The sequence below is a fragment of the Ailuropoda melanoleuca genome, chromosome 2, assembly GCF_002007445.2.
Source record: "Ailuropoda melanoleuca isolate Jingjing chromosome 2, ASM200744v2, whole genome shotgun sequence".
NCBI classification, from domain to species: Eukaryota; Metazoa; Chordata; class Mammalia; order Carnivora; family Ursidae; genus Ailuropoda; species Ailuropoda melanoleuca.
Window position 1 is genome coordinate 47,892,123 of NC_048219.1, and position 27,266 is coordinate 47,919,388.

Below are 27,266 nucleotides of genomic sequence, written 5' to 3' on the forward strand. Positions count from 1 at the left end.
GGCTTTCTTAATGACTCCAGGACAAACTGTGTTCTCCCTTTTCCGAATTTGCCTGGTACTTCGACTTTGAATTTGGCACATAATTAACATTCTGCCTTATGCCCAGTCTCAATAAATACATTATAAATCCCCAGAGGACAAAATGGAAGGTTCCTGTAGGAAACTACAATAACAGGATATAGGAATGAAAAAGCTAAATTAGAACGAGATCATGGCCGGCCTTTACCAGGCAAAAAAGATTATTTAGCAAGTTAACAAGATGTAGTGGTGAGTGATGAGAGCCTAAACCAGCATGGTAGAGATAAAAATGAAAAATCCTAGTTCCACCTGGGTGGCGCACTGGATTAAGGTTAAGCGTCTGCCTTAGGCTGGGATCATGATCCCACATCCGGGGATCAAGCCCCACACCCCGCCAGGCAGGGAGCCAGCTTCCCCTTCTCCCTCTCCCGGGGCTCCCCCTGCTTGTGCTCTGTCAAAAAAATAAATAAAATCTTTTCAAAAAGAAAGAAAAAAAAAGAAAAGTCCTGGGAATTATGGGGAACATTACATTCCCCTTGCTCTGGGGCTCTTACTAGCTTTCACAAAATGCTATCCAAACCTGCACAGCTTTATAAATCCCGCCAGCACTGTTAACGCTACAACTTCCGTCTCTGAACTCAGGGTCTAACTGGAAGAGACAGTGACTTTAAGTAGAATTCTTCAGGCGAACATTCACTTCCGACATTCATTCGCTGAACCAGGAGCTTTGATAGGTTCATCTTATTTCCAAGGACACTGCACAACCACACACGTGGGTAGTAATAAATAGCCTTGGGAGTATTAGAAAAGGTCAACTTTACCTAAGAGATTCAATTCTCCTGTTTTCTGAAGTACAGCACATCCTTTGGTCTTCGAACCAGAGTCTAATAGTAAAGTGTACTTTGGTTACTTAAAGCAGAAACGACGTGGGTCTGACCAGTTTCCCAGACAGCTGTCAAGGCGGCGGGCAAGGGAGTTATCTCTCCGCCAGGCGTTGGCTCACACCGCGCAGAGGTCCCTCGCTGCGCCCTCTCACCTAGATTCCCAGCTGGCCCCGCGCCGCCCGCTCCCCCTCCCGCGGCGCCTGCCCGCCCTCTGGCTCCAGCCACGGAACGCGAATCCGGGACCGTTCTCTGCACAGCCCTCCGCTGCCCTCGAGAAGTCGCGTCGTGTAAATTCAGGACTCGAGGGAAACGCCTTTTCGTGGATCACCCCTTCTCGGGACCCCTTAGGCCCCAGATCGTTAGAGTCCCCTCCCCCACCCGCCCAAGGTCGTTCGGACGCTGCCGAAGAGGCGTCCCACTACATCGCGCACGCACGACCTTCCCACCATCCTTTTCCCCTTCCGCCCCCTTTCGGTGCAAACGGCTCCCCCTCCTTCCCCAGCCCCATCCACGCCGTGGGTGGGACCAGGGTGTGGGCGGGGCCGGACGGGTCTCGCGCCTAGCGCCAGGGAGGACCTTGACAGTGTCGGCGCGGCGCGGTGAATTAGAGACTGAGTACCCGGACCGCGAGTCAACATGGCTGCGGTGTTTAGGCGTAGCTATGGGGTGAGAGAGAGCAAGGCTCGGTGGGGGTGGGAAATGAAGGTTGTGGTGTTGGAGGGGGTGGGAGGGAGGATAGCATGGGATGAAAATAGGTGCTGTCCTGGGGTGGGGGGACCCCCCCCGTACCAATATAGGCGGCAGTCACTTTCAGAATGTCCTTTTTTTTCCCCTCCCTCTGGCCCGGGAACTTTCCAAATATTTCCCCCAGAAATCTCACCCTTTCCCGAACGTGAAACTGTCTCTGAATTGGGCGGAGATCTCAGAACGAGCGAAGTCCTTGTTTTTGCAGTATGTTTTTGAGAAAACTACTGGCTTTCTATCTCCAGCCCAAGAAGAAATCGTAAAGTAAATTTCGTCGTGCAATTGATATATGCTAGAAAGTGTAGATTTCAGACATTATCTTGGGTGCCTGCAAAGTTACCAGGAAAAGGAAAATGAAGCTGCTGCTTCTTGGGATACTTAATATGTATAATACGCTTTTGGTTTTGGACTATGGAGGAGAACGCTTATGTTCCGTACATTACAAAGCAAAAAGAAGAACCGCAGAATTTTGCTCGAAGTTTGTCTATACTCGTCTTGTGGCTCACAGATTCTGACTTATCTCGCTTAGATGCTCTTTATCTTAAATATTATCGGTGTATTAACACAAGACTGCCATTTAAATGTCATTTATAATTGAGTTGAGAAATGCATGTTCTTGGCCAAAAAGAGTAGAAGTTTTAGAATTTATAAGAATTCTAATGGATTCTTGCCCAATATTTATTATTGATACACAAGTTGAGGGGCCCTGAAGGCAGAAATTGGGGATTTTAAAGATGTTGAATTTTAACTCTGACACCAGGGGGAAAAAAAAAAAAAGACTCGATTTCCAAATCTCTCCAAGGAAAAATGTAGAAGAACCTGATCCAGAAAACTTAACACCACCTCTGTATCTCTTCTTGACACTCCCATAAAATGTAAGATTCTTATGTTCCTAAGAAATACACAGAAGCGTTTGATTATAATTGTGCTATTATTGCAGAATTGAGGCTTGATTGAAGACGCTGTCTTTTGGAGATTTGGAATCGGCTTGTTCTTAGCAGATAGCCCAAAGTAAAAAAATCAATATTTATATGGCATTATGCCTCCAAGACTTATTTTAATCATCTCGACAAATTATCCAGTAGGAAAAGCCTCATTTTCTAGATTTGAAAAGAAGCTACAGTAAGTTTGTAATTGGCCCAAGGTCTTTAAAATACTTGTGGAGTCTAGACTTAAATTAAGCCATTCTAAGTCCAAATAATCTATTTCTATATTTCGTGTCTACCGAGCCACCTCTCTAAATGGCTAACATTATATATCATTAGCAAATATATGGGGATTGTTCCTGGGCTGTAGCTACTTTTGTATTTTGTTTTATATAACATTTTCCTGAAAAATATGTGAACTTTTTATAAATTATTTTAAATCCACTAATAATTCCCTATTTAAAGTCTCGGCAGACTATTTTACCTGTTTTGTGAGGTCTGATTTTTGTGCACTGGTGTCTAAACACAGATTTAGAAGAGCCAAGATTTTTGGTCTGATTTTTGTGGAATGTTTTTCTTTATTGAATGTAATGACCAATTAGGAGACTGAAATTGAAAGAGCAGTATAACAAGGTGGTTGATAGTATGGCTTCTCTATAGTAAATGTTAGAATTAGAATCCTGGTTCCACTACCTAATATCAGAGTGTCCTCGGCCAATTTTGCTTGAACTTTCCGACCCTCAGTTTCTTCATATGCAAAATAGGAATAAAAATAGTGTTTTAATCCTAGGCTTGACTTGGAGATTCAGTGAATTAATATGTGGAATGTGACTGTAAACCAGTATAGGTTTGGTCTATGATGACTGAACAATGAGGATTACAGAAACCATGTTTTACTTCCAAAATAAATGTAATGAAAATTGCAAAGAAAAGATGAATTTTCATACTCTGGTTATTTTTTTCACAATTGTATAAAGTGTTATTTTGAAAGAGCTATTTGAGATATTTGACAATCTTTATTGTCACTTTAAATGTAGGTGATTCTCTGTATAAGCTGAAGTTGTCATCTACAAAATGGACAGTTTCTTTTTATGGTTTTCAAAAAACATAAGTTTGGTTCTTGATCTTCTGGTATATTGTTCAGTTTCTTTTCTTAGGAATATTAGAATTGCATAGGGATATTTCCATCAAATCCTTTGAAGTATAAACTGTGATTTTGTTTTCCTCAAACATAGGAAGGAGTTACAGTATGGTTTCCATTAATTTTAATAAATGCAAATGGTTACTTTTGTGTACATTAAACTGTCATGAGTATAACAATAGATTGCAAAAGAACAATATATATCTGATTATACTTTTTTATATATCTTTTTGAAGAAACAGGAGTATATTGCAGATGTTAAGAAATGTAGCATAGCAATTGTTTAGAACAGGGTTGGCAAACTTTCGTAAAGGGACGGTAAATATTTTCAGCTTTGTGAACCGCATGGTTTCTGGCAACTGTACAACTCTGCTGGAAAAGCAGCAATAGACAATATGGTGTTCCAGTGAAATTTTATTTACAAAACTGGTGCCTGCCATAGTGTGCTGACCACTGTCTTAGAATGTTCTAAGAAAGCCTATAGACAACAGCAGAAAATATAGAACATAGTTTTAGGCTAATTTGTTTTGTTAAATAAAGTGAGGTATCATAGAAAAGAGAATCCTACAAGGGGAAGATTGCCAGAGGCATACCTGTGAGAGTCACAGGGACAGAGTATCAAAGTTGATAGACTAGGGAACTCTTGAACACAGTACTATACCGTCCTATTTTTGCCCCCACCCCAACTTCTCAATCATGAGTGTCCTAAAGCTTGTAGGTGAGATTTCCAGAATAGCAGTCCTAAGTGTGGTACTACCCCCGACTATTGTTTGTCTTGGAGACACTCTACTTGAGTAATACAAATACTGCTGATTAGTGTTATTTTCATTGCTTTAAAAAAAAAATTTCCTTTGTAGTAAGTGTTCACACATCTAGTACTTGGCTTATTTAATATAGAAATTGTTGAAGGCATTTAAGTAATGACTTAAAAACTATGCTCTTGAGTAAAGTCAAACAAGTTGCTGTACTCACTTGTAATTGCCAGTATTCTCTTATTTGATGTTTAATTTATCAAATTTATTTTAATAAAATTGTCCTTTACAGGTCCTAAAAAGTCTTTCTCGTTTTAACTGGAGATCACAACATACAAAAGCTGCCCTACACCATGAACCAAGATTGGGATTTAATTTTGGTATATTTTTTGTTCTTTTGACTTTAAACATATTTGTTATATATATACATTTATATTGCACTGTGTATGTATTTGTCTGGAATATATTTACAAATCATCTGCCAGTGAATAGAACCAATTACCATCCACAGATTTCCAGTCACACCCATTCTTCCTGATCTTTTTTATTTCCGCATAATATCCTATGTAGAGATCTGTGTTAGCAGCAGACATAAATATCTGTGCCCTTTTTCCTAAGTATGTAACCCTAAAATAAATAACAAATTTACTGATACGTACAGTCTTCAAGTTAGAAATTTGAGTGCAGGGGCGCCTGGGTGGCTCAGTCATTAAGCGTCTGCCTTAGGCTCAGGGCATGATCCCGGCATTGTGGGATCGAGCCCCACATCAGGCTCCTCCACTGGGAGCCTGCTTCTTCCTCTCCCACTCCATCTGCTTGTCTCTCTCTCACTGGCTGTCTCTCTCACTGGCTGTCTCTGTGTCAAATAAATAAAATCTTTAAAAAAAAAAAAAATTTGAGTGCAAAAAATATGTTTTGAACACTTAGATACACCTGCTAATAAGCCAAAGCCTGTTTTGACCCTAACATATCTGAACTGCAGTTTTGGTACTAATGGATAGGGTTTAAAGTTCTGGGATCAAGGAGTCATGTGGTATTGGAAGGAAAAGGAATAAGATCTCCTTTCCTTTTTGCTCTCTAAAATGAGATCCTGAGCAAAAAAAAATAAAATAATAATCCCTATTTTTAGCATCTATTGCCTCCTGAAGTGCTTCTTGCTTCAAAATTATTACCTTTCCTTTAGTTAAAAATCCATTTTCTCTGGTTTCTTGGTCTCAGAAAATAGTTACAAGGCAGGTCAGATAATTAACTCATACCCAGATACAAATGACAAACTAAAAGCTCTCTAGGGCTATCTTTTTTTTGTATCTTATTTTTTAAGATTGTTAGCTTCTTTACAGTTTTTTTAAAGAGAATTAAATGGAAAATTTTAGGCCATGTGAGGATAACAGCTTGGGGCATTGGATTTTTTCTTATTGTGTTATTAACATAGATTAGATATAATTGCTATTTAGTTTCAGTTTGTCACATACAGATTCATATTTAGTAGTAAGAAAGCAGCAGGAGAAATCTGGTGGTTTGTTGAGTAACAGGATGAGATAGATACAGGTGTTGAGGAGGGAGGTTGTAAAGCTTAAGTAAAGGACAAGGGATAACATCTGTGAGCAGTTTTATCTGGCTGTTTTAAAGTGGAGATACCTTTTACGTTTTATTTCTCACATCCCTATACAAATGATTATTACAGTGTTGAGTATGATTGCTCATTCTTATCTCTTTGCTTTTGTTCCCATTGTTCTTACCCAAAATACCCTAAAACTCTTTTAAATCTTACCTATCCTTTGATGTTGGACCTGACCACGTTAAAACCCTATGATAGTGTGGATTTGAAAAAATACAAGTGATCTGCACCTGTCCTCAGTCCAGCCACCGTATTCATTACATTAGTTTTATAACAACTGCACCTTGTATTTTATGTAATAGAATTAGAGTTTTATGTTACTGTTAACTTTTGAGAAACCCTCCCACCACTTTTACCAGTTGCTTTGTGCTAATTTATAACCTTAAATTAGCTGAGTTTAAAGGAAGAGTAAAATTATAGTATTGTTATTCTTATATGATATTTGGCTATAAGTTTTATTGGTTTATGGTCACTGGGCATGTCTCATCTCCCTAGTTAGACCGGTCACTTTTTGAGATCAGGGAGTGTCTTATATTTAGTTTCATTTCAGTATTACTAAACATTTGATAAATCTCCTTAGGAACTAATAACAAGTAAAAGCAATTTTTTTTTACTCTCACCAATTGGAAGAAAAAAACAAGTTTATGTCTGTTACTCATTTGTAAAAGCTAGAAATCTTACCTACCTCCTTTGGTACTTGTATTGACATAAGTTTATTTATATTGTACAGTGAAATCTTGCTAGTCCAAAAGTGTATGGTGGTCTTTGTGGTTTATTTTTGGACTTTCTGGTTAATCAGAAGTTAAAGACTCCATTATAAGTTTCACGTACTGATTCCATAGGACTTTTTCCTCAGCTCATTATCTTGGTTTAATGTTTTCTAAATGACTTTCTCTTAGAGCTCACTGAACAGCAGAAAGAGTTTCAAGCTACTGCTCGTAAATTTGCCAGGGAAGAAATAATCCCAGTTGCCGCAGAATATGATAAAACTGGCGAGGTAGGTATATGCATTTTAAGGGGAAAAAATTTTTTTACATTTTTTATAAGATTATATAATTGAACTATGTAGATTTTAATATAATTGGTTTTTCTTTTTTATTTTTTTTTACTTTTTCTTTCCTTTTAGTACCCTGTCCCCCTAATTAAAAGAGCATGGGAACTTGGTTTAATGAATACACACATTCCAGAGAATTGTGGTAAGCTTTTAAAATAATTTTTAATCCTTGCAGTGCATATGAACAAGGAAAATGGTAAAACCCTACTCATTCTTTCAAATATTAACTACCATTTTTATAAGTCATTTATGATAAAGGGCTTTCTACCTTTATCCTTCTGTTCAGACTTCAGTGTTTGCCTATTTTTAGAAGCCTTGTATTAACACTTGGAGGCATTTTTCCTTTAAAGCTTGTTTCAACCTTAACTTCATCCTTGATGTTAATTTCTCTTTAGAGTTAGTCAGTTTGTTACGTTTTGATTCTACCTTGACTTTACATTTTGTTAAGACTTTTTGTGTGTGAGATTGTCACTCCTTCAGGTGAAAGAGTCAAAGTTTCAGCACAGTTAAATCAAAAATTTTTACAAAATCAAATTGAAACAGGAAGACAGGTCCAGATTCCAAATAGAAAATTTTTTGAAATATTTAAAACTTATTTTAGAGAAGTATAATTTATTACTGTATTAACCAGAACACTTTTTTAGTTTCTTGTTAATTAAAATAGTTCACCTTTATTTCTAATGAGATATACTACATATTATAATGGGATCTTAAAACATTTTGATACTATAGGAGGTCTTGGACTTGGAACTTTTGATGCTTGTTTAATTACTGAAGAATTGGCTTATGGATGTACGGGGGTTCAGACTGCTATTGAAGCAAATTCTTTGGGGGTAAGTTTCTTAGAAAATTAATTGCCTATGTGAGCCATTAATGAGACAGTACTGCTAGGTTAGGTTAGTTGGTGCAACACAATTTTCTTTAAAAAGAACGCAAGAGGGGCGCCTGGGTGGCTCAGTCGGTTAAGCGTCTGCCTTCAGCTCCAGTCATGATCTCCCTCTGCCTGCTTATGCTCTCTCTCTCTCTGTCAAATAAATAAAATCTTTTAAAAATAAATAAAAGGAACACAAGATTCTACAGTGAAGCCTAGAGTTCTTATTGCCTAAATTGATCATTCTGTTCCTGTTGTCTCTAGTAATTGGAGTCCTTGCTGTCCTTGTAGGGAAACTGTATACTTTGGCTGCTACTTCAGTGGCAGTTCTTAGGTAAGGGCAAGGCCAAAAACTAGCATTCAGGAGAGAAGGATCAGGATGGCTGCGGGCAGTGCTGAATTTAGTGAGCAATTCTTAAGAGGCCTGACCATATATACCACATCATTTGTCCAAAATTTAATTCTTTGTGCGTGTTACTACAGTGGATGTTTACATATTACCAACAAGTCCTATATAACTTAATTTTTGAAAATACTGGATTCCCAGATTTATTTCCTCATGGTTTTAGCTCTCTTAAAGGAAGAATAAAGGCCAGTTCTTTGGACTTACCCCTTGGGAGAAAGTAGTTCTCTTGTTTTGAATTATAGTATCTCTGAATTTATATACCTAATAAAAATATCTTGCTTTTTCCAATGTCACTTTTCTTTGGTAGCAAATGCCTCTTCTTATTGCTGGAAATGACCAACAACAAAAGAAGTATTTGGGGAGGCTGACTGAGGAGCCATTGATGTGTGTGAGTATGTGCAGCTGCTGCTTGGAAACAAGGGTGCTCTTTCTTCTTTCAGTACAAATGTGTACACTGGGCTATAACACGTGAAGACAAAAGTTAGCAACATATTTAGGTATCATGGTGTTTCTGGGGTACCAGACAAATGTCATAATCTCCTAGCTTATTTCCAAGGAAGAAATATTTGCTATTTAATGGAGCACTCTGCAGTTTAAGACCTGAGTGATTGTGTCAGGAAGTTCAGATTGAGTGTATCACAGTAGGTGTTTGAACTGGTAGTCTTTTGAACTAATAAGAAATTAATGTGACTGAAAAGTTATCATTCTATTTGTTGAATGAGTGACTTGGGAACAATAGTTAACAGATTTTATTTAATTCCCTGAGCACTACTCAACAAAATATTTAAATTGGATTTTAAAAAGATAGTTATAGGGGCCCCCTCCTGGCTTATTCAGTAGAGCAGGTGGCTCTTGATCTCAGGATCATGAGTTCAAGCCCCATGTTGGGCATGGAGCCTACTTAAAAAATATATATATATATATATATACATATATATATATACATACACACACACACACACTGAGGATCTATTCTGAAAGTGTTTTTACATAAGGATTTTGACTTCTTTTATCAGTTGAACAGATTTCAAGTTAGGGTGTGATTGTGATACCAAAATACAATAAATTGTTTTTGTTTTGAACTAATTGTGAAAATTGGTCTGAAAGAGTAGAAAGTAATAGTTAAAAATCAAGGTTTCTTATTTTAGGTACCTAAATTTTAGACAAACAGCTTAATAAAAACATTTATACAGATTTCTTAGTTAATTGGTAACTTTTCAACAAATGAGTTTGGTAGGTTAATTCTCAATATTGTCTAAGAAAGTGTGACACATTTAGATTGTTTTCCTGTAGCATATATAATACCTAGAAATAGGTTAAAAAATTTTAGCGTAGAGATGCTTAGGAGAACCTACCTCAATCCACTGATAAGAATATTTATAATTATTGCTTAAAAATAGGTATTTCTAAGATAAAAGCCTTTAACACGTTCGGGTATTTTAAACATTTTTTGTCTGTTATCAATACCTTCAGTATATATAAAAAAAAATGTACTGTAGTCCATAAGTTATTCTAACTTCTGAATTAATAAAAGCTTACTATACATTTTCCCCCTTCTAATGCATAATAGCAGTATATGTATCCAAAATAGGAAGTCAAGAGTAAAAATGAAAATAGTCAATTCCCTTACATGCACGGAATTTACATGTATGGAACTCTGCTACTTTGGAATTACAAATGCTGGGTAACCCTGCATTTATCTCAGTATCATTTGCATATGTTATTCTGCCTGGAATACACATTCCTTCTTTGTCCCCAAAGAATTGCTTTTTCTTTTTGAGACTTGATGTGAGCATCACCTTTAGGAAGCTTTTCCTGACACCCTAAAGCTAACCTAGTTTCACAAGACCATTGTGTATGACTTTAGTACTTAGATATGTAATTACAATATAGTTAGTACTCATCTCCACTGTTGTGGAAATCTTGAAGATAGGATGTCTTTTATCTCTGGTTTTTCCATCTCCTGGTCATAGCCTGGTACGTAGTAGATACTAAATAAACATTTGAATGAATGATTATGTGTGAATGAATTTAACTTGGTTGAAGATATCTAACGTTTTAATTGATATGGTTTATTGATATCCTACATCTGGTTTTAAATTATATATTAAATGTTTCTACATTTGAGTAGCTTATTTGATTCTCTGAGAACATTCTATTTTTAGACATTTAAAAATATTTAGAATACTGGCTTAAAAAATAAAATATACTCCTGGTTCTAAACATTCATAATTTAGGGGCGCCTGGGTGGCGCAGTCGTTAAGCGTCTGCCTTCGGCTCAGGGCGTGATCCCAGCATTCTGGGATCGAGCCCTGCATCAGGCTCCTCCGCTGGGAGCCTGCTTCTTCCTCTCCCACTCCCCCTGCTTGTGTTCCCTCTCTCGCTGGCTGTCTCTCTCTCTGTCAAATAAATAAAATCTTTAAAAAAAATAAAATAAACATTCATAAAATTAAAATTTAAATTATTTTTATTGTTTCCATATACTTAAGGCTTACTGTGTAACAGAACCTGTAGCTGGCTCTGATGTAGCTGGTATAAAAACCAAAGCAGAAAGGAAAGGAGATGAGTATATTATTAATGGTCAGAAGATGTGGATAACCAATGGAGGAAAAGCTAATTGGTATGTTGTTTAAAACATCTCTGTATATTGCTTGTTAATTACTTCATATCAGAATCTTCCTTCTCTCCTTTATTATTAAAACACCACAATTAAGGTAAGTTTTAGGGATGCCTGGGGTGGCTCAGTGGGTTAAGCACCTGCCTCCGGCTCAGGTCATGCTCCCAGGATCCTGGTGTCAAGCCCCGCGTCAGGCTCCCTGCGCAGTGGGGAGCCTGCTGCTCCCTCTCTCATTCCCCCTGCTTATGCACTGGATCGTGCATGGTCTCTGTCAAATAAATAAATAAAATCTTAAAAAAAAAAAAAAAAGATAAGGTAAGTTTTATTCACGGAACTGGAATGTCCATAAAAGATCATAAAGAGTTCAGTTATTTTTAAAAACTATGTTTAAGCCCTGAATTATTTCTTCAAATTAACTTTTGAGAAGTTTAATTTGTAAAAGAAAATAAAACAAAACCACCTGCTCTGGTTGAATGTGGATCCATCTACTTGGCCTACTGTCTCCACTGTCTATACCCTATACTATCATCTCCTTGGAACTGTTCCCTGAAGACTGAGGAAAAAGGAAAACCATTGGTATAGTACACTTCCCTGATTCTGAACAACAGGCAAAGACAGTCTTGAAACTCAAATTATCTTTTAGAGAAGACAGAATATTACTTTAGTAAAATCTAAAGGTCCAGACGTAATGACATCAAGTTCAACAAAGGATCATAAAATCACTTGCATAAATATAAAATGTTGAAGAACTTATTTATACCATTATTTGTGTAACGGTAAAAAAGAAGAAGAAAGTAAAATGTATACCTCTAGATTCAGTAGGAATCAGTGTGATATACTGTCTTTAAGAAGGTAATGTAATTTCTTACTGAAATGATAGAAGTATAGCGCAAACGAGGGAAGAAGTGGTAATAGTTCTGTATAACACATTTTAAGACATGCATTGACAAAATGGAATAAATTCAGAAGCAAGTAAGTATCCTTCATTAGGAGGAGTCTAGAAAACATGTCCTGTGAAGAGTAAAGGAATTGTTTGGTTATTTTGGAAGTTTTGAAATAATGTTCCACAGGAACAAGAGCGGGCTTGTACATTTGCTTCTGGAAGCCAGTTTAGAATTAATGGGTCAGAGTTAGAAAAGTGTAGACTATAGCTCAACATAAGAACAAGCTTTCCAACAACAGTGCTGTCCAATGTGTGTTGAGTTGTCATGGAGAATAATGTATTTATCCATCACTGCAAGTGTATAGAGACTTCCTAGGACAAGGATTCTCTTGTGATTGGAATAATGAGCTAAATGGGCTGTCCCTCCTTGTCTGCAGAAGTTCCGATTCAATATATATTTGTGCTCTGCAGTGCGGTTTTCTGGCAGGTAAAGCATTATTCCTGGGATTGAGCCTACCAGGAAATTGTTTATTTTAAACATACCTATCAACCCCTTCATGACTATCCAGTTTTAAGGAAGGCTAGATCGTTATCTTTAAGTCAGTCATCATAATATGAGAAAGTAATAGAAAAATGAAGAAACTATTAAAATTTAGCAAGTTGAGAGAAATCTAACAGTGCAATTAGAAGTTTTCATAATTTTAAGAACTCATTAAGTATAACTCCCATGTAGTAAAACAAATTAGGTAATATATGAAACTAGAAAACAATTTTTACTATTTTTTACTATTATCAAGTAAAATTGTAGAGTGAATGATAATTTATTTGTGTTAAGCATAGAAAATAATTTATTGTTTAAGGAATTTTTTAAAAATTCTCCTATTTAGAACATGGGTTACAGTTCAGTGTTTTTGCATACCTCCTGTTTCATTTTAAAATCTATCTGGGAAAAGTTCTGGAGAGAAAAACCTAGCAAATATTCATAGTAATGCAACTATAACAAAAAACACTGATTTGGCTGCAAAAAGAGGACAATAGGCAGAATATAGGGGTCGTTATCTTATATATTATTCCTTTCACAGGCAGCCCTATTTGTTGTCCTTTTCCAGATAGCTTGTTCTTTAAAGAATCATAGTTTTGGGAAAGAAAAAAAATGCCATTTCCAATATGGCATGTACTTTTCTTTTTATATTGTATAATTTTGATATGAGGAATTTTTACTTACAACTCAGACTCCTAAAAAAAATGTAAATACCAGGTTAGTTAAGAAGTAGACCTGGGTTAAAATATTAGTTCTGCCACATCATAAGAATGGGACTTGGGCAAGCTTTTGAGCCTCAGATTCTTTATTTCCTCATCTGGAAAACGGGAGAGTAATAATTCTCAGGATTCTCGCAACAACAGGATTGTTGGGAGGGTTAAATGAGATAGCCATCACCACGTGTTATCTGTTGATGTCATTATCTTTGTCATAATATCTATATTATATATATATATATTAGGTATTTCTTATTGGCTCGTTCTGATCCGGATCCAAAGGCTCCTGCTAATAGAGCCTTTACTGGATTTATTGTGGAAGCAGATACCCCAGGAGTGCAGATTGGAAGAAAGGTAAAGTGTATATTTATCAGTGATTAAGTCCTCAAATACTATTTTAACTATAAATTTCAAAATTACTACTTCAGTTTCCTTTATTGAAAACATTTTCTTTGTAGTAAGTTGCAGTAAAAATAAAGCCTTTTTTCCCTTGTTTCTTTCTTTTAAGTTTTTATTTTAATTCAGTTATCATACAGTGTTATATTAGTTTCAGGTGTGCATTATAGCATTCAGCACTTCCATACATCGCACTGTGCTCATCAAGACAGGTGCACTCCTGAATCCCCATCACCTATTTAACCCATCCCTAAAAATAAAGCTATGTTTTGATATTAGGTGAAATAGTCTATTTATTACAGCTGAAGATTTTAAGTTGAGAATAATCCTTTTGATTCATTATTTGAAAAAGTGGTTGTTCATGGTGCCAGTCTGTAAAGAATGCTAATAAACAGCTGTGAGGGATAATGAAGCAGAAATCTAGCTGTCATTTACATGTCCTGCCCAATAATAGAGTCTTAGATATTTCAGAAGACTTTCCCACTCTTTTTCCTTCCTCACAACAGCCTGTTAGGTAGGATAACCGGCATTATGCCCATTGTATTGATTAAAACAATACCCCAGATCGTATAACAACAGTAAGAGAAAAATCCATGCCTGAGGAAAGTATGGGAATGGTAAAGAACCTTGAATGTGGGAAGGGGAGAAATTTTATTTAAATAAGAAAAGGTAGGGGCGCCTGGGTGGCACAGCAGTTAAGCGTCTGCCTTCAGCTCAGGGCGTGATCCCGGCGTTATGGGTTCGAGCCCCACATCAGGCTCCTCTGCTATGAGCCTGCTTCTTCCTCTCCCACTCCCCCTGCTTGTGTTCCCTCTCTCGCTGGCTGTCTCTATCTCTGTCAAATAAATAAATAAAATCTTTAAAAAAAAAAAATAAGGTAACATATTTGAGAATGGTGGTAAAGTGAATGTGTGGAAATAATTTAGCANGTTCCCTCTCTCGCTGGCTGTCTCTATCTCTGTCAAATAAATAAATAAAATCTTTAAAAAAAAAAAAATAAGAAAAGGTAACATATTTGAGAATGGTGGTAAAGTGAATGTGTGGAAATAATTTAGCGCTAGCATTTAAAGAGAAGAGTTTAAAATTTAGCAAATCAAAGAAAGAAGAAATGAAGTCATTAAAGTCATTTTAGTGAGATCTAAGGAAATAGGATTAAGATTATAACTTTGAGACTAGGAAGAGGAGACTCAATTTTAGAACTGTAAAACTCTTCTTTACAAAAATGAATTTATAAAACAGAAAACCTATTAATGACCAAATGATGTCTCTATTGAAGGGAAAGGAGAAATTATGGAAGTTTATTAATAGTTAACAAAGGTTACATGAATAAATTTTCTTCCTCCCAGATGGGGAATGGGACAGATTATCTGGAGAGATGTGAGATACTAGACTACGGGTGGCATAACCTGACCTGGAAAGGCTAATGTGAATTGACCAACTTGCAAAGTTCTACACCAGTCATGTGTATTCATATAATCCCGTTTTATTAAAAGCCATCGGAATCCCTGTGTTGTACTCAAGCCTCTTGAAAATGGAAGCATTTACTAGAATATGAAAGAGGGGTAACTTCTCTTTGAGGTCACAGAATATTAAAGGTAGAAGATGTACACGTTTCAGTTTGTTTACTGAATGTTGAAAGATCCAAGTAAATGCTTTACCCAATGTTACAAACTTAGAGGTGAAATTGAGATTACTACTAAAGTATCCTAGGAACTTGCCCAATGTGGCTTTTAACCCTATTTTTCTATATTCTCTTTTAAGAGTAGATATTAAAGGTAGACTGTACTTCACCAGTGAAATTATAGTAAGGTTGTTGTATATAACAAAATAAAAGTTGTAAGAATGGATGTGCTTCTTCCAAGCAAATGATCTGTTTTTATTTATGTTCTATTCATGTTTCCTTTTTAGGGATGGTTGCTGGAAAACTTAAGGCTAAATTTATGGCCATCTCTGAAAAGTATAAAGGACCTAACAGCTTATACTCTTTTTGGGAGTAAACCCATTTGTGATTTTATCATGTTATTTCTAGTCTCTTTTTTCCCAATTTTCTCACTTAAAAAATATCTCTAATTCAATAAATACTTATTTCTAAGTTCATCCTATATACTAGGCAGTATTCTGGTATTGGGGATATCATATAGATCAATACAGACAAAAATCCCTGCCCTTGGGAGCTTACTTTCTAGTGAGAGACAGATAATTATACTGTATATATTTAAACCTCCTTAAATATTTTTTTAAATATATGGGCATTTTTTAGATTTGTGAAATTTGATGTTTTTAAAAATGTTTTTTGTGTTTTAGAAATCTGGCTTGAGAGGAGTACAGGAAGCATTTTGGTTTAAATGTTTTAGTGTTTGGGGCACCTGGGTGGCTCAGTCAGTTGAGCATCAGACTCTTGGTTTCAACTTACGTCATGATCTCAGGGTCCTGGGATTGAGCCCAACCAGCTCTGCACTCAGCTGGGAGTCTGCTTGGGATTCTCTCTCTGCCTCTACCCCCCTCCCCCCAACTCGCAGGAGCACAGGCTCGTGCTCTCTCTCTCTCTCTTTAAAATCTTTTTAAAAAAATGTTCCCGTGTTTGGAGTGAGTCTGGGAAACAGCCTAGAGTAAACCATTTTTGTAAACAGTGTTTTCTCATTATATTGAGTGAGGGTCTAAGGCACTAGAGTTTATTGACTTATAGAGATGTTGGTTTCTTTCTTGGTAAAACTGTATATTATTTTACTATTTATTCAAGCCTGGAAGCAGACTATTACGATTAAGGCAAGCAAGTGAAAGAGTTTGTTTACAACTCTGTCCTCCCATTTCCTCTGCTTCTCACGCTGTTGATTAAAAACGAGATTAAAATTTTTTTCCTTAAGGAGAAGAGTCACCATATCTGCACTTCCTCTCAAATAATTCAGCAAATAATGCTAATAGTTACACACACAAAACACAGAAATAAAGCAAATGTGACAAAATGATACTTGGTGAATTGAAGTAAAGGGTACGTAGGTATTTGTTATATTACCCTTATAGCTCTTCCGTTGGTTTAAAAATTTTCAAAATAAAAAGTTGAGGGAATATAGCTACTTTGGCAGTTTCTTATAAAATTAAATGTGCACTTACCACATACCCAGCACTCCTAGGTATTTATCCAAGAGAAATGAAAATAAAGGCCTATACATAAACATTTATAGCAACTTTATATAATTTCTAAAAACTGGAGTAAGAAGAGAATGTCTATCTGTGGTGAACAGATAATGGATAAGTGGTGCCTCCCTATAGTAAATACTACTCAGCAGTAAAAGAAATAAATTACTGAGCAGCAGCAGTATACATAGATCTTAAAAGCACTCTGCTAAGTGAAAAGTTAGACACAGAAGGCACTTATTACTATCATTCTACTTAACATGACATTCTGGAAAAGGAAAAACTATATGGACAAAAGTCAGATCAGTGGTTGCTTCAGGTTAGGAGTAAAGTAAAGGAATTGACTTAAAAGGGGCACAAGGGAGTTTTTGGGGGTGCTGAAATATTCTGTATCTTGGTTGTGGTAGTGGTTCCACATATATATTTGTCAAACCTGTTAGAGATTTATATGTAAAGAGGGTGAATTTTTCTGTATGTAAATTCCACTTCAGTAAACCTGATTTTAAGAAAGAGTTGGTACATTACTTTGCTAGCTCCATTAAGCTAAATTAAGCATCCTAAATCAGAGTATGTTTGCTAAATGCTTTTCCTGACATTCATGGTAAAAAAGATAGCCTTCAAACATGAAATCTGTCTTTGTAGTGTAATATATATATGTAGACCTTTAGACTATTGTTGGTTTCAAAGTTTGTGAAACATTGTTTTAGACTAGGCATCTAAAACAAACTTGCTTTGTAAAGATCCAGTTTATAACTATTTTAGATTTTGAGGGCCACAGATTTCTGTCCCTAACTACTCAGTTATGCTATTGTAGCAAGAAAGTAGCCATAGATGATATGTATACAAATAGGTATTGACTCTAGTCCAACAGAGCTTTCTTTACAAAACAGGTATTAGAAGCCATCATTTGTTGACCCCTGTTTTAGGTAATTGCAGGAAACCGGGGCGCCTGGGTGGCTCAGTCGTTAAGCGTCTGCCTTCAGCTCAGGGCGTGATCCCAGTGTTCTGGGATTGAGCCCCACATCAGCCTCCTCCGCTGGCAGCCTGCTTCCTCTCCCACTCCCTCCTGCTTATGTTCCCTCTCTCGCTGCCTGTCTCTCTCTCTGTCAAATAAATAAATAAAATCTTAAAAAAAAAAAAAACTTCATGCTAGCTCAAAAATGTTCCTTAATATATATTATTTTCCTTATTAGGAATTAAATATGGGTCAGCGATGTTCAGATACAAGAGGAATTGTCTTTGAGGATGTGAGAGTGCCTAAAGAAAATGTTTTAATTGGTGAGGGAGCTGGTTTCAAAATTGCAATGCAAGCTTTTGATAAAACCAGACCTCCAGTAAGTAATATCAATGACTTGACAATCTTTAAAGGATCTTTTATTTATTACGTTGAGTAGTTTTATTTTAATGTGGTATATTTTGTATATATTTCTCTTTTTTGGTGTGTATTTCCTTTTTAATATCTACTTTTATTAAGGATGGAGAGATACTGTCATTTTTCTTTATTTTTTAGAATTCTTCAACTGTCTTGCTGCCTGTTACAGAAATTATTTTAGCAAATACAAAATTACAGAGAGGCAGTCCATACTTAATCATTCCTGCTGATATGTTCTTATTTCCTCTTCCCTTACTCATTAGGAATATTTCCCCTAAGAAGCTTTCCCTTGTTAAACAGAAGGAATGACTTTCTAGGCTATGATCCTCTGCCTCACAAATGCCTTTATTTCATAAAAAATATAAATTGAAATGCTTGTTATTCCCCAATATTTTGTTGCCTGAAGGTAATAGGTCATCTTCTCTTTGTATAATTCTTAACTTGGAATTTTAGGCAAATAGTCATTGAACTGTGTTTTAAAGACAACATGAACTTATGCTTTGTAAAATGTTAAAATACTAGGTAGCAGCTGGTGCTGTGGGACTAGCACAAAGAGCTTTGGATGAAGCTACCAAGTATGCCCTGGAGAGGAAAACTTTTGGAAAGCTGCTCGTAGAGGTAATTTTAATACTGACTTGCTGTGTTCCGATTACACTCAGATTAAAATCCAGAGTCTTTACAGTGGACTTCTGTCAGCCACGCTGGCCTTTGTGGTTGTCTTTACCTTTACTCTTCTCCCCCAAATATCCACTTCCTCATTCATTTCACTAATGAGTCTACCTTCATAATCCAATGTAAAATAATACCTCCCAACATTCTATATACTAATCCCACTTGGGTTTTTTTCCATAGTTCTTACTACCACTCAACATTATATCATGTATGTGTTTGTTTATTATAAGTCTCTCCTTACTCTCTCATTTCAATGTAAGTGCCATACAGGCTATGAATTTCTGTTTTGGTAACCCTTATACTCCTAGCACTTAGAATGCATTTCCACTATCGACTTCTATTTCATCCATTCAATGAATAGTAAATGAACACCTACCACATTAAAATACTAATAATTGGATACTTTCTCTGTTCCAAGCACTGTTCTAGGGTTTTACATGTATTAACTCATTTAATTGTCATGCTACTGTGGAGTGGGAACTCTTAGTCCCATTTATTGCATATAAAACATTAGGTCTGCCTAATATATAATGAAACCAAGATTTGAACCCAGATAGTCACTTAAAAAGTCTGTCCTTTTGCACACGACATGTGCTATTTCCAAGAACAGCAAAGAAGTTTGGCATAGCCTCTTACTAGGGAACCTTTAACCTTACTTTGGAGATAGGATATATATCTTAAGACAGATATTAAGAAATAATATAGAGCCGTATAAGATTAAGTCCCTAAGTGAGAGCTTACAGACAGGGTTAGAGAAACCAAAAGGAAAAGCTGTCGTGGGTGGGCCAGAGACATTACAGGGATTCTGAGCTGTGTTTAGCACAGGATTTCTCAAAAGCATGGGCTAAAAAGAAGCTGAATGAGACTCGTTGGGATTTTTTCGTCAAAATCTCACGGGAGAAGCATGAACATCTTACACCAGGTTGCCAAAGCTGTGGTGATGTGAGTGCTTCTATTTATTGCCAGTGGGACTATAATTCACTGTAACTTTTGTGAACCACATTTTGGCACTATATATCAAAAGTGGTTATTCTACACCTGTTTTTCATATGCATGTTTCAGGTTTACTCCCATATGTGCAGTATGACATATCAATAACTTAATTCATTTCAGCATTGTGTAGAAACAGCCAAATATAGGAACAACCAAAATGTGGATCATCCATTCAGTGGAATATTTTGCAGCTATAAAAAAGTATAAAGAAATTCTTCATGTATTACTATAGAAAGCACTCAGATTTATTGATAAGCAAAGCAAAATGAAGAATCGTCAACATGGTAGGCCAGCATATGTGGAAAAAAGGGAGAGACTATAGATGTATTTCTTTATACGTGTATGTAATATCTCTGAGAAGATGAAAAGCAGTTAATCTGGTTACCTCCAGGAAGGGGAATTAAATGGGGTTGGGACAGCAGGGATGATAGAAGGAGGAAAGTTTGAACTTCAAACTGGTGGAAGTATTACCTATTCAAAAAATAGAGTGAAAACGAAAACAAACAACTTGAAAGAATCATTGGCTTAGAAGAATGGGTACAATCAGAAATAAAGGAGGATATTACTCTCCTTGTTCCATGTAGGAATTATTTATATTGGTTAATAATTGCCTCCTCTTAAGACATAATTGCCCCATGATGTACTAACATAACATAATAAAAAATTATTATAAAAAAATACATAATTACCCTGCTACTCTCAAGCAACTTGTCACATTCTAAAGTAGTGTGTTTTTTTTAAGTACAGTAAATATATGAAATTGAACATCTCAGTTTTTTGTTTCATGTGACCTTTGGCGCATATTAGTCTGTACACAGTCATAACTTACGTGGTTTTTATAACCTCTTAGTCTTCAAAACCCACTTTGATATTGCCTGTGATACAAAGCATCTTTTTAATAATTTTAATATTGTTTCTAAATGCCTAAAGACCTTCTTTTAGTGTGTATTATTTTAAAGCATATGTTCCATTCCGAGTTCATTGTAGAATAATTTATGTGATACAGCATAAGTAAAATAAGGTAATAAAACTGCTCCATAATCCCATTGTCCAGAAATAATTAGAGTGACCATTTTGCTCTGTATTCTTTTTTTCCATGAATATATTTTTCCAAAGCTGTAACCATACTATATATTTGAAATTTTCGCTTACCAATACATGGTGAATGTATTTCTATCCTATAATATTTTGGCTGTACAACTGATAGAAGACTTGCTGTCTTTTATTGAAGGTGTTTGTCTTATGTCTCCTCTTTGTTTATGAACTTCTAGAGGGAGGATAAGAAGCATTTTTTGTTTGTCCTTGTCATGGTGCTTACTTTCCTCTGTCAGCATCTGATACAGTATCACATTATTTTTCACTGTATCTATCTATAATAATTTTCTTTAAAAAGTCGCAGCAGGAGTGTCTGGCTAGCTTAGTCAGTAGAGCATGTAACTCTTGATCTTGCAGTTGTGAGTTCAGGCCCCACGTTGGGTGTACAGTTTACTTAAAAATACATACATACATTTAAAAAAAAAAAGTTCCCAGCAGATACCCACGAGGATACATGTAGTTTTTATGGTATTTTTGCCAAAAATGCATAACTTCATTCCAGCTCTGAGAAGACATCACACAAACCTGAATTGAAAGACATTCTACAAAAAAAAATAACCACTCAGTATTCTTCGGCAGTGCCAAGGTCATAAAAGATTAGGAGAAACTGAAGAATCTAACAGCCTGGGGAACATTAAGAAGAAATAACAGTTGAAATCTTGGATGGGATGTTTGAACAGAAAAAGGACATTAGTGGAAAACTTGGCCAAATTTGAATAAAGTTTACAGTTTCATTGATAATACTGTAGTAATGTTAATATCCTGTTCTTGATCAGTATACTGTGGTTATGTAATATGTGAACATTGGAGGAAGCAGAGTGTAACTTTTTAAGTCTAAAATTAGTTTTAAAGTTCAAAGAAAAGTTATAGGAGAAAAACTTTTAAATAGTTAATAGATAATCCTTAAACTTTTTTCTTTTTAATTCTAGCACCAAGGAATATCATTTTTGCTGGCTGAAATGGCAATGAAAGTTGAAATAGCTAGATTGAGTTACCAGAGAGCTGCTTGGGAGGTTGATTCTGGTCGCCGAAATACCTACTATGCCTCTATAGCAAAGGCATTTGCTGCAGATATTGCAAATCAGTTAGCTACTGATGCTGTGCAGATTTTTGGAGGCAATGGATTTAATACAGAATATCCTGTAGAAAAACTAATGAGGGATGCTAAGATCTATCAGGTAAGGTTAAAAATGATTTTTGTTGTTTTTTAGGTAAAAGAATATTCATAGATGACAGATTTCTAATTATTTAGGGATTTTATGCCATTAGGAATAATAAACTGTCATAGGGGTGCCTGGGTGGCTCAGTTAAGTGTCCGATTCTGATTTTAGCTCAGGTCATGATCTCAGGGTCATGGGATCGAGCCCCGTATTGGGCTTCACGCAGGGCGTGGAGTCTACTTGAGATTCTCTCTCTTCCTCTCCCTCTGCCCCTCCCCACCCCTCATGTGCTCTCTCTAAATAAATAAATAAAATCTTAAAAATAATAGCAAACTATCATATATTGTTGTAAACCGAGGTTTGTAAAACTAATTAACACAGAAGAATGTTACCTTTAAGTATACACCTTAAGAGAGCACAGGCTAACAAAATAAATGGCACAGACATGTACCTGTATGTCTGGATCAGCCATATTTGAGTCTTAACATCCTAGCTAATTGTAATCCACCCTTTGTTCTCCTAAAAGTATACATATCATTTAAAATAAATTATTAAAAATATAAAATAAATAGTAACAATTAAAAATAAATTATTTTATTATTTTTTTAATTTTGAATCTTGCTTAATTAATATAAAGTACATTTGTTTTGTTATATTAACCACTTAAAGTATTAATTAATTAAAACCATATTTGGGAGTAAAACAACATGAAGAGACAGTGATAAAGTGGTACTAACCATTTGATGGAAGTTCATCTGAGAAGATGAACTATATATAACAAATTGCTAGGGTTAGAGGTTTAAACTGGAAGTAAGGACTGCTACTAGGAATGTCTAAGTTAAAACCAAATCCTTCGAGCATCTTTTTCTTTAGCAACTCTGTTCCTTAATCAGCAAGAGAGAAAATCAGGTGTAAAAGTAAAAATGGAAAATGACTGAAGGTTACAACTAGCTAAAAACAGTTCAGAAAAGTTGGACAAATATTTTTGCAACATTAAACTTTAGATTTCCCAAACTTGTTGAAATGTTGATATCCTTTGATTTTTTGAGACTTCCAAAATTTTGGTAAATGACTTTTTATATTTAATCTTCAGAAAATTGTATTTTCATGGTTTCACAAAATCAGGTTTTGGAATCTCTATAGATTATAGACCCTATATGTGGTTTGATTCAATTTAGTATTACAATGGCGCTCATAATACTGTCCAAAATATTGAGTAAGTTGAAGTATTTATGTACTGAAGATATTTCACTTACATATATTCTTTTTTCTTGCAGATTTATGAAGGTACAGCACAAATTCAAAGACTTATTATAGCCCGTGAACACATTGGCAGGTATAAAAATTAAAGAGCTAGCTATAGAAACATGATTAATTGTTGAGTGATTAGAACACGGTCTACTGTTTAAGCTCCAAAGAAGAGAAAGAGCTTTAAGATTTTTTCTGGTAAAACTTTAAAAAAGTACTCTTACAAAAACCCATGCAGCTGATGCTAGTACTAGTTTTCCACTTTTGTTTAACTTTGTGACTTGCTTTTACTCAAAAAGATTAGATTTCATTAAAATGATGTGTTATCTTTAGTACTACTGTACTTGAATTACATTAACCTAGAAAAGTACATTTGTTTTGTTAACCACTTAAAGTAACAAGAAGTTCTTTGGATTTCAGTATTTTTCCACTGACATTTTTGAAAAGTGGGCTTATAAAAGTATTCAGGGGCGCCTGGGTGGCACAGCGGTTAAGCATCTGCCTTCGGCTCAGGGCGTGATCCTGGCGTTATGGGATCGAGCCCCACGTCAGCCTCCTTTGCTATGAGCCTGCCTCTTCCTCTCCCACTCCCCCTGCCTATGTTCCCTCTCTCGCTGCTGTCTCTATCTCTGTCGAATAAATAAATAAAATCTTAAAAAAAAAAAAAAGTATTCAGAATGTTCCAAAATTTACATTGAGAAAGCGTTACAGGATTTGGATGCCATCAAATAACTTGCTAGTGTCTTTATAGACTTAATGGTATTATATTGAGGGAATTCATTTTGTTACAATTTGAAAAGCATTTGTTTGCAGTTTTGTACAATAATACTCAAAAATTTGATGTTCATATTCTCTCACCATACAATGACCAGAAGTTATTGAAAATCTTGTTTAACTCAATCTACATTTCACTTGCCTTATTTAGAAATAAATCAATAAAATTTGCCTTAAAATATTTTTATATGAGTCCTGGTATCTGGGTAGGCTTTGGTCTATTGTATACAATCTCATTTCATGTGCATACATTATAAAAAGAAATAAAATTGTTGAGTGCCTATTAGTATATCTGTTTGTATTCTTTCCAGGAAGTTTGATTACTTCATGTAATAGTGTATGCTTAATTTACTTACTGTGATGAAAAAAAGTCATGTTCTGATTTTGAACTGTATAAAGTTATCTTCTCATTTTTCACTAGATGATATTGTTAGACTTCTCAAAATATATAAATATAAGATAATGTAAGAAACAAAGTTTGTGAATTTAATATTTCTTTGTAATCTTAAACATCAAATACTGCCAAACTATGTTCTACTAAATGGTGTTTCTGACACCATTTTGTTTCTGACACCATTTTGATTCTGACACCGACTGAGCGGCGTCTGGTTCAAACCTATTCTTACATTAACTCCAAATAGTTAGCATCAGATTCCACGGGTTTAAGGGCTCAGTCCCACCACACAGCACTCACTTCGGGTACCAGTCACAAGTCCTGGGTCCCCAGGCTATTCACATTTCTGTCTAATTTAGCTACAAATTTGGGTGTTTCCATGAGCCTACTCTTAGATTCAGTAATTTTCAAGTATGGTGCACAGAACTCAGGAAAAACACTTGACATACTTTACTGGTTTATTATAAAGGATACAGCTGAGGAACAGCCAAATGAAACAGATAGATGTACAGGGGAAGACACAGAGCTTTCGTACCTTCTCTTAATGCACCACCCTCCTAATGCCTCAGTGTGTTCCCCAACCTGGAAACTCCTGAATCTCTTATTCAAGAGTTTTTATGGAGAATCTTCAGCCCTTATCTCCTCAGAGGTCAAGGGTGGGGCTAAAATTTCCTACCTGTGTTAGTGGGCTAAGGCTGCCATAATAAAATGTTGCAGGGTCGGTGGCTAAACAGCAATTTAGTTTCTTAGAGTTCTGGAGGCTCAAAGTCTAAGATTAAGGTGCCATCTAGGTTGGTTTCTGGTGAGCTCTTTTCCTGGCTTGTAAAGTGCCACCTTCTTACTGTGTTCTCACATGGCCTCTTGTCTGTGCACTTGCATGGTGAGAGAAAGCTCTGGTGTTTTTCTCTTCATATAAGGACACCAGTCAATACCCAAAAAACAAATAATCCAATTAAGAAATGGGCAGAAGACATGATAGATATTTCTCCAAAGAAAACATCCAAATGGCTAACAGACATGAAAAGATTCTCAACATCACTAATCATCAGGGAGATGCAAATCAAAACCGTGGAGATACCACCGCACACCTGTCAAAATGGCTAAAATTAACAACACAGGAAACAGCGGATGTTGGCAAGGATACAGAGAAAGGGGAACCAACCCTCTTAATACTGTTGGTAGGAATGCAAACTGGTGCAGCCACTGTGGACGACAGTATGTAGTTTCCTCAAAAAGTTAAAAATAGAATTTCCCTACAATCCAGCAATTACATTACTAGGTATTTACCCAAGGATACAAAAATGGAGATTCAAAGGGCTACGTTCACCCTGATGTTTATAGCAGTATTATCAACAATAGCCAAACTATGGAAAGAGCCCAAGTGTCCATCGACAGATGAATGGATAAAGATGTGGTATATATATACAATATAATATTACTCAGCCATTAAAAAAGAATGAAACCTTGCCATTTGCAAGGATGTGGATGGAACTAGAGTGTATAAATTATGCTAAGCTAAATAAGTCAGAGAAAGACAAATACCATACAATTTCACTCATGTGGAATTTAAGAAACAGATGAATGTATGGGAAGGAAAAAAAAAGATAATGGGAAGCACACCATAAGAGACTCTCTTAAGGATAGAGAACAAACTGAGGGTTGATGGAGGGAGGTGGGTGGGGGGGATGAGTGAAATGGGTGATGGATATTAAGAAGGGCATTTGTTATGATGAACACTGGGTGTTGTACATAAGTGATGAATCACTAAATTCTACTGAAACCAATATTATATGTTAACTAATTAGAATTTATATAAAAATTTGAAAAGAAAAAAATTAAGAGTATTACACAGAAATTACAAGTTAAATAGAATATTTTCCAAATGCAGATTTGAACTTCCAATACATAACTCCAAAATTTACCTACGAATTCTAAACATAAGGCTTCTAGACATATACATGTATTCCAAAGTCATATGATGATGAAAATAATTATTAAAGTACCCTTGATTATAAGTATTAAGCAATTTTGTAACTATCAAATAAGACTTTTTAGTCGCAAAGAACACAAATGAACTTAAGCTACTTTATGAAAAAAGTGAACAAATGTCTTTTGAGTGTATTGAAGTGCCTCATGGATCCTAAGGGCAGGAATGGAGTCAGTTTTAGGAAGTGTCTAGGACCCAAATAGTCTTTAGAAATCCATGAAATACTGTTTTTCTACCTTTCAACTCTACTTCTCACTGTCATGTTTCATTTTTTCTCATTCTGTAGCCTAGCTTTCTCTGCTTCTTTGATCCAATGATAGAATAAGACTTAATATTTATGTATTTGATTTCTCGTGACTTACATAAACTGGCTAGGGCCATTACAGTCAGCATGGGGAGAGTCCTAGACTACAAACATGATTCTTAGTTGCCTACATCTGTGAATTGATGGTTGTAACATAGCTGGTATGTTTCTGGCAATTTTAATGACTATTTAAGGAATGTGCCATAGTCACCAATTCGCATATAAAGGTAGAGATCATTCCAAGACTCCTCTGGATTTAAAAAATGGCTGTTTATATGGCCTCTGGAATGATGTCCATTTATTTGAATGCATTACCCATGATCAAATACTACAAAAGGTCTTTGGAGACTGAAGATTAAATCCTACAGGAAGCACTTTTTTTAAAAAAAAAAAAAACATGTTTTGAAGATTTCATTTAACTCACTAATGAATGAGGGAACTAATAAGATGTTAAAACTGATATAAGAGAGAATTTGAAGAACAGATATATAGGCAATCAGAAATGCTTAAAAGAATTTGCTAATAGATATAAAACTTTAATAACTCATAGGGCAAAAAAATCTAA

General features: G+C 35.7%; 1 protein-coding gene across 1 annotated transcript; it reads left to right on the plus strand.

Moving 5' to 3' along the window:
* The first annotated feature begins 1,414 nt into the window (after positions 1-1,414).
* Positions 1,415-23,797, plus strand: ACADM (acyl-CoA dehydrogenase medium chain). The gene is made up of 12 exons (XM_019797170.2): positions 1,415-1,568; positions 4,758-4,845; positions 6,983-7,080; positions 7,210-7,279; positions 7,870-7,970; positions 8,722-8,802; positions 10,904-11,034; positions 13,417-13,525; positions 17,896-18,036; positions 18,597-18,692; positions 21,764-22,012; positions 23,272-23,797. The coding sequence occupies exons 1-12, from the start codon at positions 1,539-1,541 to the stop codon at positions 23,341-23,343; spliced, it is 1,266 nt and encodes a 421-aa protein (XP_019652729.2). The 5' UTR covers positions 1,415-1,538; the 3' UTR covers positions 23,344-23,797.
* The last annotated feature ends 3,469 nt before the right edge of the window (positions 23,798-27,266 follow it).

Bases quoted from the DNA above. Each gene is read 5' to 3' on its own strand.
- ACADM (XM_019797170.2), top strand. From the start codon at position 1,539: ATGGCTGCGGTGTTTAGGCGTAGCTATGGG. The intron at 1,569-4,757 runs GTGAGAGAGAGC...TGTCCTTTACAG, and splicing joins TGTTTAGGCGTAGCTATGGG to GTCCTAAAAAGTCTTTCTCG. The intron at 22,013-23,271 runs GTAAGGTTAAAA...TTTTTCTTGCAG, and splicing joins GGGATGCTAAGATCTATCAG to ATTTATGAAGGTACAGCACA.